Here is an 18,430-nt window from a genome sequence, read left to right as displayed (position 1 = left end):
GGATGAGCGGACGGCTCGAGGGCTGAGACGGGTCTTTGATGGGCGATGGGGGCTGGAGGGCGGGTTTATTTGGGAGGGGCAGCGGTGGCAGTTTAGGACTGGTCACTGCCAGAGGAGACCGTTCAGATCTAGATTCTGCACAACACAGGACACATATATTTAAATACACACATAGATAGACCAGCTGCAAAGAAATTATTCAGCCAAAAAACACCTGACATCATTACAAACCCATTTGACTTATTTTGTTAGTTTTTGACTTATTTTGCATACACAAAAAGTGTTTTTGTATTTAAGTATTTTGCACACACAAAATTAAAAAATGTAAAAAAAATTTATTATATGCCATATTAAATTATATTTGCTTTTAGAAATATTTTTTATTATATTATAACAATATATTATTTTTGCCATTACATTCAATGTTAATATTATTATAATATGTATTGTACCATGTTGTAATACAATTACATTTTATTTACTGTAATAATTATTATTTATTGGAGTATTTGTAGTATTTATTTATTTTTCATCAAATAAAAAAGATTTATTTAGAGTGTTTGTGTACCAGATTAATTCCACCATATATTTAATTAAATAAAATCAATTCTATATTTCAAACATTACTAATACACTACTATATACAGTTTAACACAGATTCACAGATGTTTTACATTGTTTTTACACATAAATGTAGCTTTGATGAGCAGAAGAGACAAAAAAAAAAAAACATTTTTAAAACATGCAACATTTTTAAAAAATCATAATCATTCCAAATGCCTTTCTCTGATCTTATTCTGTGTAAGGTGTTGAGTGTTGATAACCGATGCAGAACTGTTACCTGCGGTTACTTTAGAGAGGGGAAGCAGAGCGCCATAATCAGGTGACGGGATGGAGCACAGCTTGGTGTTTTTATAATATCCATCCCATGATCCTCCTGGATGATCCTGAACACACAAACACACGTCAAAGCTAAAGTTGACTAAACCTTACATTCACCTCTGGACGTCAGACTCACCAGCAGGACTCCCACATAAAGTGTGGAGGGTGTGCGGTTAGACAGGGCCCCGCAGAACTGGACGCTCCCGCGCTGGACACACTCGTCCTGGATGAAGCACACTCTCTGTCCCACGGCGAGCGGCTGCGGGACGCTGGATTCGGCAGCGCGGGACAGGATGCTGACGGGACTCTGGGGCTCACTGGAGCTGCTGCTGCGGGACGAGCGAGGGAGCGTGATCTCACTGACCGGGAGGAACAGACCGCAGCCGTCCGGACACGAGAACAGCTGATGCCCTTTATAGCTGCCATTACATTTCCCACGACCTGCTGCCCATCCCTGACACACAGACAGAGCAAGACATGCCTCAAACACCACTTACTATTCCATATCATTCATGATTTAATGACACAACATCTTAAAATAGGTATTTTTATTATTTATTACATGTATACAATTATTTAATTAATATTTTATTATATTTTATCTGAAGTAGATGTCTTTTTATCTATATTATAACTCACTTTAAGCTGAACCCCGAAGTGAATGGCGGAGCTTCCTCTCGTTAGCGGCCCGCGGTAACGAAGCTCCGCCTCAGCGAGCTCTGATTGGCTGCGGCTCCAGATGACCCGCACCTCTGATCCCAGCGCTAAAGCAGCCATTCGCTGCAGGAACTGCGTCCTGGACAGCAGTTTGACACGGATGTCCAGGTCAGGGACGGGTTCGAGCAGACCGGCGAACTCAGCCGGGACTTCATTGAGCACCTGTCTGTCAACCTTCACCACGCAGCCATTATCAATCACCTGTGAGGAATAAAGGGTACTGTCGCTTTAAGAACTTGTTCTGCGCTATGAGAACATAAACACGCGTCACTGACACCATGAATGGATCTCCAGCTGATAATGACAAATCAACAGTCTCACCTTCACCCACAGGTAATCCCCTCTCCCGCTCCTGTGCGCTCCTCCCTCCTGCTGCAGACACAGCTGCCCCCGCTGAAGGCGAATGGTTCCTTCCAGGTGGTCCTGCACTTTGTAATCGGACGCGACCATGTACATCTTGGGGGAGCGTCGCCTTCTATTGTCGGACATGATGACGCGAACTCCCCCGGACCTGCGCGTGCACGAGACAGTAACACTTCAGTGTATTCAATTCAAGCAGGATATAACTCGTTTTAATTTGATTAAAAAAAAAACAATAAAAAGATTATTAGTAACCAATAAAAACAAAGTTCAAATCGAATACGATTTGTTTCAACCCGAGAAACTACGCGCAAAGTGAACCAAAAACATTTCCTGCTTCATCAAACCTGCTGAACCGCATCTGGCGGCTTGATTTCGGTTATAAAGTAGTTTTGATTACAAACACGCTGAAACAGACAACAAACGTTCACTTACCGATAAAGTCATCACCTCGGTTTAAAGTGCGACACTTTTGCGCTCCGATAAAAACACAATAATGCCTCACTTTCAGCAAAGCAGGAAGCGAGATGACGGACGGCTGCGTGGACCAATCAGAGTGGGGGAATGTTAGGCCAGCGAGCATGGTGGGCGGGGCTTAATTCGCTCTGAGGGAAATTCCACTGTTGCGGCTTTTAGAATGAGTTTTTTTTCTTCAGGCGGATATTTTGCTCATCTTCCGAGAATTCAAGGGTAAACACACTTATCTTAGACTACATCTCTATATATTTTTCAAGATAGCTTGATTTTAAACGATATAAACAAAAATGAGCTATATTGTAACTGTTTGTTATATGTCCCTATAGTATATATATATATATATATATATATATATATATATATATATATATATATATATATATATATATATATATATATATATATATATATATATAAAGAATAAAAAGATTAAAATATAGTAAAAAAAGATACAAAAGTGGAATTGATCAAAAGTCACTTTTTATTAGATTCTACCTTCGAGGTCACAAAAATGGTTACAACAAACACGTTTTTTTTAATGAAACGTTTTTACACATATTATACAGTTTTACTTTTCACATTAAACATACAAAATATTAAATACACATTAATAACCGTTAATAAATAAGTGTGCAAGTTAAGGAGTATAAAATAAATTCAATACAAAACTAAAGACTTTAGAAAACCTGGCAACTTTGCATTGTTTAAAAAAAAAAACCTTCACTATTAAAAACCTCTTAATAAAGAAAAACAAATGCTGATCTTTCTTAATTGTGTCCCTGGAGCACAAATCCAGTCTTAAGTCTCTGGGGTATATAAGTAGAAATAGCTAAAATCAAAAACATTGTGTTGGTCAAAATTTTTGAATGATCTTTTATGCCAAAAATAATTAGGATATTAATTAAAGATCATGTTCCATGAAGATATTTAGTAAATTTCCTACCATAAATATATCAAAACTAAATTTTTGATTATTAATATGCATTGCTAAGAACTTAATTTGGACAACTTTAAAGATGATTTTCTCAATATTTTGATATTTTTTTGCTCCCTCAGATTCCAGATTTTAAAATAGTTGTATCTCAGACAAATATTGTTCTCCTAACAAACCAGACATCAATGGAGAGATCATTTATTCATCTTTCAGATGATGCATAAACCTCAATTTCCAAAAATTTACAGTTAAGATTTTTTTGTAAAAGTACTAGAATTGGTTAAATCTAAGTGCAGACTAGTTGAGTTTGTGTAGAGCCATGGCTGTGAGGCTGGTACTGCACAGGACCTCCGTGAAACACTGGTCACACTGATGTGTCCGACTGCTGTTGAGTGCTCAGATGCTCGGTGTTGATGAAGTACGTGCTCAGCTGACCTTTGCCCTTCACGTTGATCACTCCTCTCAGAGTCACGCTGAAGCCCAGTATCTGAGCCACCTGTGCAGTCTCCTCCGTCACCTGAGGACACAACACACACTCTTTAACTCATCCTCAAACATGATATGGATCACTCTAATGCAGTGTTTCTCCACCACTGGCCACTAGAGGGCCTCAGCAAACTCTTAAAGGGGCCTCGACACGACCTAAAATTATCATGTATATTTATCCAAGCACGTTTTCTTTCGCTCAAGCTTCTTGTGTTCTCTTAAAAATGCTTTGTGAACAACACAAATATTTGTAGCACACAATATTTACACATTTTTCTGGGAGCACCAAAGTTTTGCGAACAAATGGAAACTGGAAACATGTTTTGATGGTTCACCTGTATTTTATCCAGGACTCCGGTGCTGTCCATCCTGCTGGCCACATTAACCGTGTTTCCCCAGATATCATACTGAGGTTTATGAGCGCCGATGACGCCTGCGATCAGAGGACCGTGATTTATACCTGAACAACACAGAACGACCAGCACGAGTCAGATTAATGTTAGATTCAGTAGAGATGATGCTCGAAGGAGTCTCTTCTGCTCGTCAAGACTGTGATACTTTTTTTTTTGATTCTTTAATGAATGAAAAGTTCAAAAGAACAGCAATATTTTCCAACAATATAAACATTTGCTATCACTTCTTAACAAATGTTACACAGTAAAAGTTTTAATTTATATATAAATTTAAAAGCAAGAATAAAAATGTAATGACGCCAAACTTTTGAACTGTAGTGTATATTGTTAGAAAAGATTTCTATTTTAAATAAATGCTCTTCTTTTTTACATTTTATTCATCGAAGAACCCTGAAAAAAATTCATCACAGTTTCCAAAAACATATTGTGAGGCACAACTGTGTTCAACATTAATAATAATCAGAAATGTTTCTTGAGCAGTAAATCATCATGTTTTACATTCTAAAAATATTTCACAATATTACGTTCTTTCCTGTATTTTTGATCAAATAAATACAGCCTTAATACGCAGTAGAAACTCCTGTTAAAAACATTCAATATTGTTCTGATCCCAAACTTTTGACCGGTAGTGTGTGTGTGTTGTACCGATCCTCAGTTTGAAGCTGTTGAAGGAGTGCATGTTGATGTTCTCCAGTCTCCCCATCAGAGCGACGGCGAAGTCCAGCATGCTGCGGATGTGACTGTACGTCTTGTCACACGTCTGTGAACAGATGAAAACTCATGCATGTCAATTTCCATATGCAAAACATGCCCTTTGAATCACACACACACACACGCACGCACTCGTATCTCCTCTGTCTTGGCAGGATTGGTCAGTCCGGCCACAGCCATGTAGGTGCTGCCGATGGTCTTGATCTTCTCCACAGCGCTGAACTTGGGCTTGTTGAGCAGCTGAAAGAGAGCGTCACGAGGGGGTGGGTTAAATACAGCACAGACAGACGGACACAACACAGGTCGGACAGACATCCACCTCGTCAAAGTCTGATATGATCTCGTTGAGGAAGCGAAGGCACTCCAGACCGTCGTTGTTCACGCTGCTCTCGTTGTAAAACTCCTTGAAGAAATGCGGCACGGACGCGAACATCACGCAGACGCACTCGCATGACTTACTGTACAAGTCCTGAAACACACACACACACACACACGTTACATGCATCCATTCAGAGATGTTGATAAAGAGTATGAATAACTGTGTGAGTGCTTGACCTGGTTCTGGATGTCTTTGCCGATGAAGAATTCTGTGACGTGTTCTGGCAGAAGGTTCTGCAGCAGGAGTCTGTTGACGTTCTTCGTGGTCTCCATTTCCTCCGTCTCTTTATTAAAGCACTTCTCCAGCAGGAACTCGGTCCGAGAGCCCAGCTCGTCCTGCAGCACATTAAACACTCGGATAACTCAAACCACACGCCGGGGAGACACGATTCAAAGAAAACAAGAAAAAGATGAGGAATCCAGAAAACACAATTATTATTATTAATTTCTATCAAATTAGATTATTTATTTTTATATTTTTTAATTACATTTTTGTTGTTTTCATTTTATTTTCAGTAAAAAAAATGTGTTATCTTGTCATTTTTATTACTTTTTTCCAAATATGTATATTTAATACTTGTTTTCATTTATTTACTTTTAGATATTTTTATATTTTAACATAAATTAACTGAAAATGAGAAATGTTGGCAACTATCTTTAATAAAATTACCTTTAAAAAAAATATAAACATTTTATTTTTTCAAAAAAAAATTTTTTATATATTTTTTAATCATTTTAAAATTAGTTTTAGTTAACTGTACTAACCCTCCTGTGGTTGGGCAATTAAAGGCCATAAATCAAAATGTAGAGAACAAGAAGTTTAAAACTAGTTCAAGACCGTCCTGTCATCAGCTGATTGATATATTTCAGTAAATTAGATTTAACTAATGTTGTATGAATCAGCTGCTGTGACAGCTGAAGGAAGTAACGCCATACAAAGACAAAAACTTCTCTGTTTAGAGAAGTAGTTAGTCATCAGGAGCAGATTACTATTATATTACTATTACTATAAACTTCCCCATTACTGAACACTTCACATTAAACTAAAATAGACTAATAATCAAATATGTGTTCATACGCACACGCACGCACGCACACGCACACACACACACACACACACACACACACACACACACACACACATACCTGTCGCATGAGAATAAGGGAAATCAGATAGAAAATGACCAGCCAGATGCCAGACATGATCTTGGGCTCCTTAAGAACTCCTGGCCTAAAACACACACAGTGAGATATCATAATAAATATTAATTTTCACTCAGTGTATTGAAATTGTACAACAATCACTGTGTTTCTGGACACGCTAGAGTTACAACACAAAATAAATGTTGAATCAACACACTAAAGTCATGAAATCAGTATTTGACTCTTGATTTGTGTTCCTGATCTTATTATGGATCAGTGACTTTATAATAAAGAAAAAAATGTCTTCATAATCTTTCATTTTCATTTATTAGAATTCTGTGAGATAATGATAACTGTTATTATTGTTATAAGAGTTAAAATTAATAACCCAATAATGACTTTTATTATTATGACTGCAAGTTACAATTAATAATAATGTTATTTTATTTTGTTATCATGTGTGACCCTGCCTGTGAAAACCCAACTAAAGTCATTTTTTGGTGATTTACTGTTTTATACATAAAATCCTCCTTCATAAAGATGTGGAATATTCTTTGAAAATAATATAGCCTTTATATAATTAATATAGACTGAGTAAGTTCATGTCAAAGATTGAAATTGAAATTGAAAGTTAATGGTTGAAATCAATCTTTGATGCTGGTTATCGCATAATTAGATTGTGAGACTCTAACCTGGATTCACAGACAGGGTCACATGTTATGATCAATAAAAATAATAATAATCATCATCATTTTCAAATTGATTACTTGGCAAAATATCACTTAGACACACAGCTCAAGAAGGTTTCAGTCCACCTAAAAGTTTTTGAAACAATGTAAAAACAAAGACATTTTTCACACTTTTTTCTGTCACTGGCACTCATATATTGCATTTAAATAAAACTCAATATATTTATAACAATATTATCACAGGTGACCTGCCGAATCAAGTGTGTGTGTGTGTGTGTGTGTGTGTGTTTGGCTCTTACGTGCTGTTGTCGCTATAGAGCTGTTTGATGTAGCAGTCGGAGCGCGGCGCGTAAACGTGAAGGAAGAGTGCGAGATAAACCACCACAGCGAGGGTCAGGAGGAAGACTTTAACAGACATGCTCACACGCACAAACACAATCACACCCAACATCGCCAGCAGACAGCAGTACAGATAATACTGCACACACACACACACACACACAACATATCTATATATTAACATATGATCAATGTGACATTAACATCTAATGCAAATTATCATCTCTATTGATCATTTATAAAATAAGCTAACAGCTCACCGGCACAGTGTAGAGATTGAGAGTGTTCAGTACTGTTGCATTGTGGGAAACATTTAAACAGTTATCGCCTTGGATAAAAACCTACAAAACAAACAGATAAAGTTTAAGATTTTGCACAGACAAAGAAATTCTGTACATAAATTTAAAACAATAAATTAGATTTTTATGGGACAATCAATAGAACAAGAAACTTAGCCAAAGTTCTTTAGTGAAGGTCGAAACTAATTAGATGCATTTTGGTAGAAGGTTACAATTATAATCTTTCTTAGAGGATGTACAAGCCAATCAAAAAAGCATAAGCAATGGTAACACATTTGTGCTATAATTTTACACATAGGTGTTTGATTCTAACAGGATTAAAATCACAAAGTTAGATTAACTATTTCACCAAAACCTCCTCAGAAAAAAACTAAACAAACTTTTAAAGCAAGACAGACCAGGTGAATAGGGTAAAAATTTGAAAAATATATTATTATAATTTTTTATGTTATGTTTTATTGTGCATGTGACCTGGTTCAAAGTTCTTGTTTAGTTTTGATGACATATTAGAGTTAAAGGTTTTAACAGAGGGGGATTTTGGATTTCTCTTTTTAATACTCCATTAATCAGACATTTTTCACCATGTTTTTAGAAATAAAATGTATGAGTTCAATCTTATAAACTTGGTGTTTTTAAGTGATACAAACTCATATGGCGTTTAGAGATATGTATTGTAATTGAAATCTACAGATGCACATAGGTAAGGTGCAATAATAAAATCAGGCCTATGACATATGAACAAACCCCTCAGTAAAATCCTTCAGAATACAGAGAGGAACAAAACTGCTAAGTTTGATGTATGTAAGTGCTGCTGAAGAGGAGATAAAACTCATTTTAGAAAAGGCCTTTAGCGATATATCTTGTAATTGAAATCTATAAATGCAAATAGATGAAGTGTGATAATAAAACTTATGTGAATGAGATATGGACAAACCCCTCAGTAAAATCCTTCAGAATGTAGAGAGGTATAAAACTGCTAAATTTGGTGTCTGTAAGTGTTGCTGAAGTGGAGATAAAACTCATGTTAGAAAAGGCCTTTAGCGATATGTCTTGCAATTGAAAAATCTACAAACACAAATTATTGAAGTGCAATAATAAAACAAGGCAAAATACATATCAACAAACCCCTCAGTAAAATCCTTCAGAATGTAGAGAGGAATAAAACTGCTAAGTTTGGTGTGTGTAAGTGTTACTGAAGTAGAGATAAAACTCATTTTGAGAAAACAGCCTACAAAAATGGGCATTATAATTGAAATCTATAGATGCAAATAGATAAAGTGTGAAAAAATGCACGTGAATGAGCTATGGAGAAACCCCTCAGTAAAATCCTTCAGAATATAGAGAGGAATAAAACTGCCAAATTTGGTGTCTGTAAGTGCTGCTGAAGTGGAGATAAAAATTATTTTAAAGAAATCTCCTGTAAAAATATGTATCACAATATCGCAAATAGATAAAGAGCATTATATTGTACACTTAAAAGTGAATTTTGGATGTATTCTTTCTACTGGTTTGAAAGAATGTACAGCAATACAAGCATATTTATGTGGTGTGTAACCCACTTTTGCAATGTAAAGGCGTTTTTGCCTGCTTTGACTCTTGTGGGTCTCGTGTGGGTCATGAGCTGATGTTTGTGCAGGTGTGTGTGAGTATGCAGCTGTTGACTCACTATGTTCAGCACTGCCATGAGCAGCGTGATGAGCAGACAGAGAATCACCAGCAGCAGCCGCAGCGCCGCCCTGGTGGCCACACCTTCAAACAGCGTCGAGACCCAGCAGATGCTGCGGGGAAACTTAGAGTGCCAGCGCTGACACACAAACACATATCACAACGTTAACAAATAACACAAGACATTCCTTAGAATAATTATAGAACTTCCTTTTGTTCTTTGTATTAACAAATAATAGTAAGAGTTAACCGCTTATAAAGCCACAATGTTCAACCACAAATATGCATTTTCTTAAAATACATACACAGACTCATTTAAATAAGACAAGCAGTCATACCTTCATGAATTTAGTGAAGACCACAAGCACAATCAGTATTTGGACAGGGAAAGTGGCGCCATATGACACCGCCAGCGCAAAATTTCTATATGTGCACAAAGAAAGCGTGTTCATTTAGAATAATAATAAATATGAGTGTGTAATAAATAACAGGTAATGTGCATTGCGTTAAAATCAACATGAAGATAGTTTTACTACTGTAATCTGACCCCTCACTTAAAATACAGGTCAAATAACAGTTGTAAAATTGTTTCATTTTCATTTCATTTCCCAAATTTTTTTGTCAGCCAAATCCCTTTGAACTAAAATATTTTAATCTCTAAGACCCCAGAGATTTTAAGTTTTAATTGTTATTCTAATAATAATTCTAATATAAGAATTAGTTAAATGTTAATATTTCAGTAATTTAAATTATCACGATATGCTTAACAAATAAAATATTTGATCTGTTTTTGTAAGCATTTCATTTTTGAATATTTTTTTATTTAAACCCTTTTCATAATTTAATTAACTATTAGATTTTCATCAACTCACAACATCTACTAAAGTAAATCAAGAGAAATGTATTTTCGTATTATTGTAACATACGATACTCACTTTTGCGAGATTAGCATCTGAACCACAAACACAGAGATGAAGATGAAGGCCAAACATATGACAGAGCGATGAAGCCCCTGGGCTTCACTTAACGAATACTGACACAAACATACACACACAGTTAGAAAATAAGAGTGCAAATAATAATCAAATGGAAAAAACATTTGATTTTAAGTGAATAAATAATTCACACCTGTTTCTCCAGCTTAATATTATTAAAAAATAAAGTCACACTATTCAGCTTCACTCGTTCCCTAAACAATGAAAAGATATTATTTTATTGACTCATTCACTGTGATACTATAAAATCATATTTTCTTCACTCACTTTTCATTTCCCAGAGAGTCTAATGAGTCTACCGGTCCATTTTCCAGACATCTGAGAAAAGAAACGAATGGGAATTACCAAATTCAGACCACATTTACGTCAACCACAAAGCGAACGGAGTCCACCACAAATTGGCCATAAAAGCCAGCTCTGATCTATTCTGACAGAAAACCAAATTAAGTACTTTGTTTGGTACAGATGCAAACTACTTGAATATCACTGATGAAAATGAGTAAACCCTTAATTTTCACCTTGGAGCGTTTGTGTCACAGACTATGAACGGCTGTGGTTGGCTGATGCTGTTAGAAGTGGGTGGGGCTGTGAGTGAAGCCTCTGGTTGGTTGAGTCCAGAAAACGGTTTGACGCTGTTCCAGGACTGCAAGTACTGTGACATCCGAACCGACGCGCGGAGCTTCTGACGGTTCACAGGCTTGCTGTCTACCTTCAGCTCATGAGTCTGAGACACACGAAATCAACCAGAGAAATTAATACTTTTATTTGTAACGGATGCATGAAACTGATTTGCTGTTCTTATGAACTTTCTATTCATTGGTGAACCCTGCAAAATAAAATGCATCCCAATTTACACAATAAAGTGGGCAGCTCAACTGTGTTCAACATTGATAATAATAAGTAATGTTTCTTGAGCATTAAATCAGCATATTATTCTGATTTCTGAAGATCATGAGACACTGAAGACTGGAGGAATGATGCTGAAAATACAGAGCAATAATTTACATTTTAATAGATATTCACATAGAAAACAGCTGTTTTAAATTGTAATAACATTTCACAATTTTAACAGCTTTTTTTATTAAATAAATGCAGCTTTGGTGTGTTTTATCAATTCAATTGATTAGACATGATTTGTGAAAAATAAAGTATTTTATAGACCCCTACAGCAGATAACTGATCTATGTAGTCAGTGATGATTATTGGTGATCACCTTCGGTGTCGTGTCAGAGTTTTCTGCATAAGGATCGATGACCAGGAACGTTCTCCTTCCCTGCAGCGTGGAAGCGCGACTCCCGCCGTTTCCTTCCTCCACCTGGTATTTCCTGTCCAGGTGAGCGTACGTCTCCTCTGTGATGTGGACTCTCCTGTGAGAAACCATCTTCATCAGAGTCATCACCAGTGATACTACAGTAATCAGACCTGAGGGGTGTAAAGGTGTGGTACCCAGGCACTCCTCCAGACTCCATGTGATTGGCTAGAGTCACGTCATCTGACCAGACGTCGTACTGCCACTTCTGAAGACCGATCACGCCGGACAGGACGTTACCCGTGTGCACGCCAACACGCATGTTGATGTTCACTTCCGTCGCCTCCCTCAGCTTACTGCAAATAAATCATCTCACTTTAAGACTCAAAACAAAACAAAATACATATAAATTCTAGAAAATCATAATTCAATATAATATTAATAATAATAAAAAAATCACACAATTGCAGCATTTCTTCAATTTCAACTTAAGTGAAGACAAAAAAATGTACAATAATTGTAAAATCCTAGCGTATCAGTGATGTTAATATAACAGTGTAATTAAGGTGTTGTGATCGTCGGGCTCACTTTATGGCCGTGCACATGTCCAGACCCATCTGAACACAGTTGCGAGCGTGATGAGAGATCGGATCAGGAAGACCCGACACACAGTAATAACAGTCGCCCAGGATCTTAATACGCAGACAGCCGTTCTTCTGCAGACAGAGAGAGAGAGAGAGAGACTTGAGCACATGAACTAGAGAAGCACAGAGAGTAACACAGCAGTAACACAGATCCTCGCTCACCTTGGCGATGTCGTCAAACCTGCCGAAGAGTTTGTTGAGGACGGCCACGAGCTCCTCAGGTGTGCAGGTGCTGGACAGGTGCGTGAAGCCCACGATATCAGCGTACAGGATACTGACGACACAGATCACAACTTCAATAAACTACAGCAATAAGAAACTGAACAATTCCTGTAGAGACCAGGCCTAATAATCACAGTCTGTGAGGACCAGCTTTGAGTCTGTGTGTTATCAGTGAAGTCAGCTTCATCTAGAGACCAAGGAAATGCTTTGTGTGTGTGTGTACAGGTGTGTGTGTGTTTATGAGTGTGCAGTGCATGTGTGTGTGTGTCTGCTCTCACCTGATGTCCCTGTGTTGTCGGACGTAGAGAGTGTGGAAGTTTGGTAGGTTCTCTTCGGTGCTGCATTTGGCCGACAGACGTTTGACGATCTCCGTCTTCAGCTCCATGGCGATGTATCGCGGCAGCACAGACAGCAGAAGATGCTCCTGCACACACAGGTTACACGGCTTAACACTGTCTTCATTAACACTGTCTTCATTAACACTGTGTTCATTTACACTGTGTTCATTTACACTGTCTTCATTTACACTGTCTTCATTAACAGTGTCTTCATGCATGTATTTATTAAAGCCTTAGCATGCACACAGTCATATACACCCTACTGACACACACACACACTGAATGAAGGATACATGTATGCAAATCTGTACCTGGTCACGTTTCTGTTTGGCTTGTGTGGCGCGGTTTCTGCTGAAATCTTCCCGTTTCTTGCTGGACTTCCTTTGAGCGTGTTCAGTGTGCCACAGGTGAAACACACCCACGGCATTAACACACACAAACAGCACTGCATTCGCCACCAGCTGACACACACACACACACACAGAGGTTTTTGAATACGTGCGGCGGCAGGAAAATCATCTGGTGTCACCTGATGGCCTCCGCTGCTCACCATTTGAATATAACATTTCCTCTGACCAGCCATCTATACATATATATGTGTGTGTGTGTGTGTGTGTGTGAGGGTGTGTGTGTGTGTGTGTGTGTTACCTGCATGGCCAGGTCTTGTGTCTGAGGGCTGGTGACAGACACATACACACTGATGATGATGATGTGACACACACTGGTCCCGATGCCGAAGATCAGAGCCCATGAGAGCGGGAGAGGAAGAACCGTATAAACAGACAATGAGAGGAAGAGGAAGAACGCGACCTGACCAAAATACAACATTACAGACGATAATCAGCATTGCCCATATATACATTATAGAGTTAAAATGGACAACTATCACCAAAACTATCAAAAAGCAGTTGTGTTACTTTTAACTTTTACATTAGCTGAAATAAAAACAGTTATTTTCAGGTAGTTGCCTAATCATCATTTTTCATATTAATATAGCTCAGCTTGATGTAATAAATTGAACTAAAACTAGACCAAAACTGAATTTATTACACTATAACATTTGCACTTGTTCGAACTAGGCATGTGCATGATACATGCAAACTTTAAAAGTGTATTTTTAAAATTCTAAACAATAAAAAAACGTAATTGCAGAAGTTTCATGCTTCTTCAGGAACCCTGTGCTTATTTAACAATGAATTTGCATTGATTTCCTGCACGAGGATTAAGTTTTTATTAGCAATTTTACTGAAAATATTTTGTAACTTTGCATTTTCAGAAACATTTCTATCTTTAGGATTAAGATTGCATTAAAAAAATTGACATGACTTTTCCAGGTCTTGAAAAAAAAAAACCTAAAATAGTGGAAATAAGGTGATTACTTTTATCTTCAGGATCAGTGTATCTGCAGAAAGCATGCTTCTGATGAAAATGTAAAATAAATAAGTACTACAGTAGGTGTAAAATGAGCTTCATCAGCTGACCTGCTCCCAGGCCGTGACGACACCTCCGGTGAAGATGAAGACGAAGGCCACGATGAAGAGCATGGACCAGATGAAGAGTGCGAGAGGTGTTTTTCCTCTCCGAATCACCGGCATACACGGCAAACACAGCAGCAGAGGCACACACACACACACCAGCACACACACCACTGCAAACGCTGCCACGTGAACGTTCAGGCTCTGTGTGTGTGTGAGACAAACAGACACTTCACCAAATCTACATTTAGAAAATGTTTTTCAAACCTTACACACACCTGCTGGAAAATCCCGGTTGAAGATCCTTTAAAGCAATCATTCACCCAAAAATGAAGATTTACTGAAAAAGTGTTCATCTTCAGTTCATCAGAGATCAGGAAGAGTTTGTTTCTTCATCAGGTTTGGAGAAATGTAGCATTGCATCAGTGATACATTTCTACAAACCTGATGAAGACACAAACTCATCCTGATCTTGAACAGCCTGACAGTGAGCAGATTTTTATTTTGGAGCTGAATTATCCCTATAGTGTTCACGTTAATCGGGTTTTTCCAGAAGGATAGCATTTTTTGCAAACAACGAAGTGAGTGACCAATGAGTGTGTCAGCTCTTACCCGTCCGGTGGAGGGGATGATGATGATGATGGTCCCGCAGAAGAGGATGGCCAGCAGTAATCCAGACACCAGCAGCGGCGTCTCCTCCAGACAGCGCAGGAACGCCATGTTCACCGCACGGAAACAGCAGCTCCAGCGGGATCCCTGCAGCTCTTTATCCACTATGAACCTGCTGCGAGAGCTTAGAGAAACCTCAGTGGAAGTCCTCGAGCTCTCAGATAGCGTCCCCAGACTGCGTCTCCTGTCAACGGCATCAGCCTGAGTCCAGTGTGGGACGTTCTGGGATGAAGTGCCATTGCTAAGTCCATTTATAGTGTGATTATTGGGTTCCTCATCAGGATTAGGAGTTCTCAATGATGGACGTGGTTTCAGGGGTTCGGGGACGTTCCCGAGCTTGGCGACACCCAGCTCGGTCCTAACCTTTGAGTCGTCCAACATGCCCGTCTCTTGACCGCCTTGGATCTTTGTTTGTGCTTCTCTGAATGTTTTCAGCACAGTTTCAGCAAGACGCCAATGTGCAAAGTCAATATAGGCCTGCAATATATATAAATAACGTCTGCTAAGGAGAAGTTAAAATTTCCATTCTCCAAACTGGAGTAGATAAGGTCCGAGGGTTGGAGATCAATTTCCAGTCGCTGGAAATCCAGGGAATGTTTTCAGAGCTCCTGAAGCTCTTCAAGTCTCTTGAAGTAAATCCATGTAGTGGAGCTCTGTTCCTCTCGAAGTCTGTCAGATGTGTTAGCCGTTACTTGAAGGACACAATGGTAAAGAAGATCATTAAGTCAAGAGAAACATCTGAAATGCATCTGAAACTTCAAATCAGTTGACAGTATAATGGGTTTTCGTTTATCAGCTGTTTTTGGTTCCACAAAGAACTTTAAAAAAGAACCATTTTTCTCCAGGTTGACAAATATTTTACGAAGCTAAAGAACCTTTCGTGCAACTCTTTTAACAATAATGGCTCTTGACTGAAATTAATGTTTCCATCCGAGGAATCTTTCCATTCCACTAAAGGTTCTTTCGATTTCTTGGTTCTTCACACTAAGACAAAAAAGGTTATTTTACCACATCAGTGGGCAAACACCCTGTTGAACCTTTATTTTTAAGAGTGTAGATAAAATTGTGTGTGATAAATGAACAAATATAAGATTATGAGGACAATACGAGGACATTTATAGACATTTATAGGCATTCTGAACTCTATTGGTGTTAGACAACATGTTTCAGGACCTACTCATTGTCGAAATCATACTCTAGATTTAATACTGTCACATAGAATTGATGTTGATAGTGTTGAAATTATTCAGCCAAGTGATGATATCTCAGATCATTATTTAGTTCTGTGTAAACTTCATATAGCCAAAATTGTAAATTCTACTTCTTGTTACAAGTATGGAAGAACCATCACTTCTACCACAAAAGACTGCTTTTTAAGTTATCTTCCTGATGTATCCAAATTCCTTAGCATATCCAAATCCTCAGAACAACTTGATGATGTAACAGAAACTATGGACTCTCTCTTTTCTAGCACTTTAAATACAGTTGCTCCTTTACGCTTAAGGAAGGTTAAGGAAAACCGATATAAAGCCGATATAAAAAACTGGATGACGAGTAATTTCTTACTGCTAAATTCAGAAAAAACAATTTGTTATTTATATTTGTTAATTATAGGACCTAAAAACTCTGCTTGTAATAACCTAGAACACTGTCTAAGACTTGATGGTTGCTCTGTCAATTCTTCGTCATCAGTTAGGAACCTAGGTGTGCTACTTGATCGCAATCTTTCCTTAGAAAGCCACGTTTCTAGCATTTGTAAAACTGCATTTTTCCATCTCAAAAATATATCTAAATTAAAGCCTATGCTCTCAATGTCAAATGCAGAAATGTTAATCCATGCAGATGGTGGATCAGCACCTAGAAAGGACCTCTACTGCCCTGAAAGACAGCGGAGACCAGGACAACTAGAGCCCCAGATACAGATCCCCTGTAAAGACCTTGTCTCAGAGGAGCACCAGGACAAGACCACAGGAAACAGATGATTCTTCTGCACAATCTGACTTTGCTGCAGCCTGGAATTGAACTACTGGTTTCGTTTGGTCAGAGGAGAACTGACCCCAACTGAGCCTGGTTTCTCCCAAGGTTTTTTTCTCCATTCTGTCACCGATGGAGTTTCGGTTCCTTGCCGCTGTCGCCTCTGGCTTGCTTAGTTGGGGTCACTTCATCTACAGCGATATCATTGACTTGATTGCAAATTAAAACAGACACTATTTCAACTGAACAGAGATGACATAACTGAATTCAATGATGAACTGCCTTTAACTATCATTTTGCATTATTGACACACTGTTTTCCTAATGAATGTTGTTCAGTGCTTTGACGCAATGTATTTTGTTTAAAGCACTATATAAATAAAGTTGACTTGACTTGACTTGACAGGAACATGAACTCCAAACGGTCAAACACACACAGAGGAAACATGCAAATGCCCTCATTTCCCTAAAGTACTGAGAGGCAAAGTTTAATATTCAACCGCTAACAAACACTCCATCTTATACTGTAATATTTTGACATTTAAAATACAACAAACAAAACAAAGACATCAAAAATGAACTGTGAGAGCAGGGATATTTATAGACTACAGGACAAAGGAGCACAAACCTACTGATGTCACGTTTGAGGTGAATTCAGGTGAACAGGATGAACTGGATACGGAGAGAATATCTCTCTCTCTCTCACACACACACACACACACACACACACACACACTCACACACACACACACACACACGTTTGTTTTGTGAAAAGTGTGTTCATCCCATATGTGTAATGGTTTTTATTCTGTACAAACTGTATATTCTATGGCCCTTCACCAACCCTACACCTAACCCTAACCCTCACAGGAAACTTACTTTCTCAAAAAAACTCATTCTGTATGATTTATAAGTGTTTTGAAAAATGGGGACATGGGTTATGTCTTCATTAGTCACCCTCTCCTTGTAATATCTGTGTCATACCCATGTCATTATACAGAGTTGTGTCCTGATATGATACAATGAAAATAAATAATTGAAATAAATAAAAATAACAAATTCGCTGTCTGTGGTAAAAATAATGATTCTCAGAGAATATGATCTTGAGTTACCAGTAAAAAAAATAAAAAAATAAATAAAATAAAACCTTGCTTTGATTCATCAGGGATGTATTAAACTGATCAAAAGTAATAGTAACGACATTTATAATGTTAGAAAATAGTTTTCATTCATCTGCAAATCCTGAAAAATAAAATGCATCACAGTTTGCACAAAAATATTGTGCAGCACAACTGTATTCAACACTGATAATAATCAGAGATGTTTCTTGAGCAGTAAATCATCATATTTTCATGATTTCTGAAGATCATGT

General features: G+C 37.8%; 2 protein-coding genes across 3 annotated transcripts in view; both read right to left on the bottom strand.

Annotated features, from left to right (window-relative positions):
• LOC113075634 (ubiquitin carboxyl-terminal hydrolase CYLD-like) overlaps positions 1–2,508 on the bottom strand; it is a 9,629-nt gene extending 7,121 nt beyond the window's left edge. For both annotated transcript variants that reach the window (XM_026248315.1, XM_026248316.1), the window contains exons 1-6: positions 2,395–2,508; positions 1,921–2,110; positions 1,522–1,800; positions 1,019–1,336; positions 842–947; positions 1–135 (exon numbers count right to left, since the gene is read on the bottom strand). The exon at positions 1–135 is cut by the window's left edge and continues 341 nt beyond it. In XM_026248315.1, coding sequence (XP_026104100.1) covers positions 1–135; positions 842–947; positions 1,019–1,336; positions 1,522–1,800; positions 1,921–2,088 — 1,006 coding nt within the window. In that variant the 5' untranslated portion in view covers positions 2,089–2,110; positions 2,395–2,508. The remainder of the gene's footprint in view (positions 136–841; positions 948–1,018; positions 1,337–1,521; positions 1,801–1,920; positions 2,111–2,394) is intronic.
• A 1,082-nt stretch (positions 2,509–3,590) lies between these two features.
• LOC113075637 (adenylate cyclase type 2-like) lies at positions 3,591–13,524 on the bottom strand. The gene is made up of 22 exons (XM_026248320.1): positions 13,492–13,524; positions 13,253–13,402; positions 12,882–13,027; positions 12,544–12,655; positions 12,326–12,453; positions 11,935–12,093; positions 11,702–11,855; positions 11,040–11,212; positions 10,756–10,806; positions 10,622–10,682; positions 10,429–10,526; positions 9,832–9,916; positions 9,495–9,632; positions 7,790–7,870; positions 7,490–7,668; positions 6,505–6,589; positions 5,536–5,694; positions 5,300–5,449; positions 5,113–5,220; positions 4,915–5,029; positions 4,192–4,316; positions 3,591–3,887 (listed from the first exon to the last, which is right to left on the bottom strand). Exons 1-22 carry the CDS (start codon positions 13,522–13,524, stop codon positions 3,735–3,737), a joined length of 2,643 nt encoding a protein of 880 aa, XP_026104105.1. The 3' UTR covers positions 3,591–3,734.
• Between the last annotated feature and the right edge of the window lie 4,906 nt (positions 13,525–18,430).

Source organism: Carassius auratus, unplaced genomic scaffold (assembly GCF_003368295.1).
Source record: "Carassius auratus strain Wakin unplaced genomic scaffold, ASM336829v1 scaf_tig00017342, whole genome shotgun sequence".
NCBI lineage: Eukaryota > Metazoa > Chordata > Actinopteri > Cypriniformes > Cyprinidae > Carassius > Carassius auratus.
This window is presented reverse-complemented; position numbering and strand designations above follow the sequence as displayed.

What these genes read in the sequence shown, in the direction of transcription:
- LOC113075637 (XM_026248320.1), bottom strand. Translation starts at nt 13,524, where the DNA reads ATGGCTGGTCAGAGGAAATGTTATATTCAAATG. An exon ending in GGAAATGTTATATTCAAATG is followed by an intron (nt 13,403 to 13,491) that starts GTGAGCAGCGGA and finishes TGTGTGTGTCAG; the next exon opens with CTGGTGGCGAATGCAGTGCT. An exon ending in GAGTCCTGGATAAAATACAG is followed by an intron (nt 3,888 to 4,191) that starts GTGAACCATCAA and finishes TTGTGTCCTCAG; the next exon opens with GTGACGGAGGAGACTGCACA.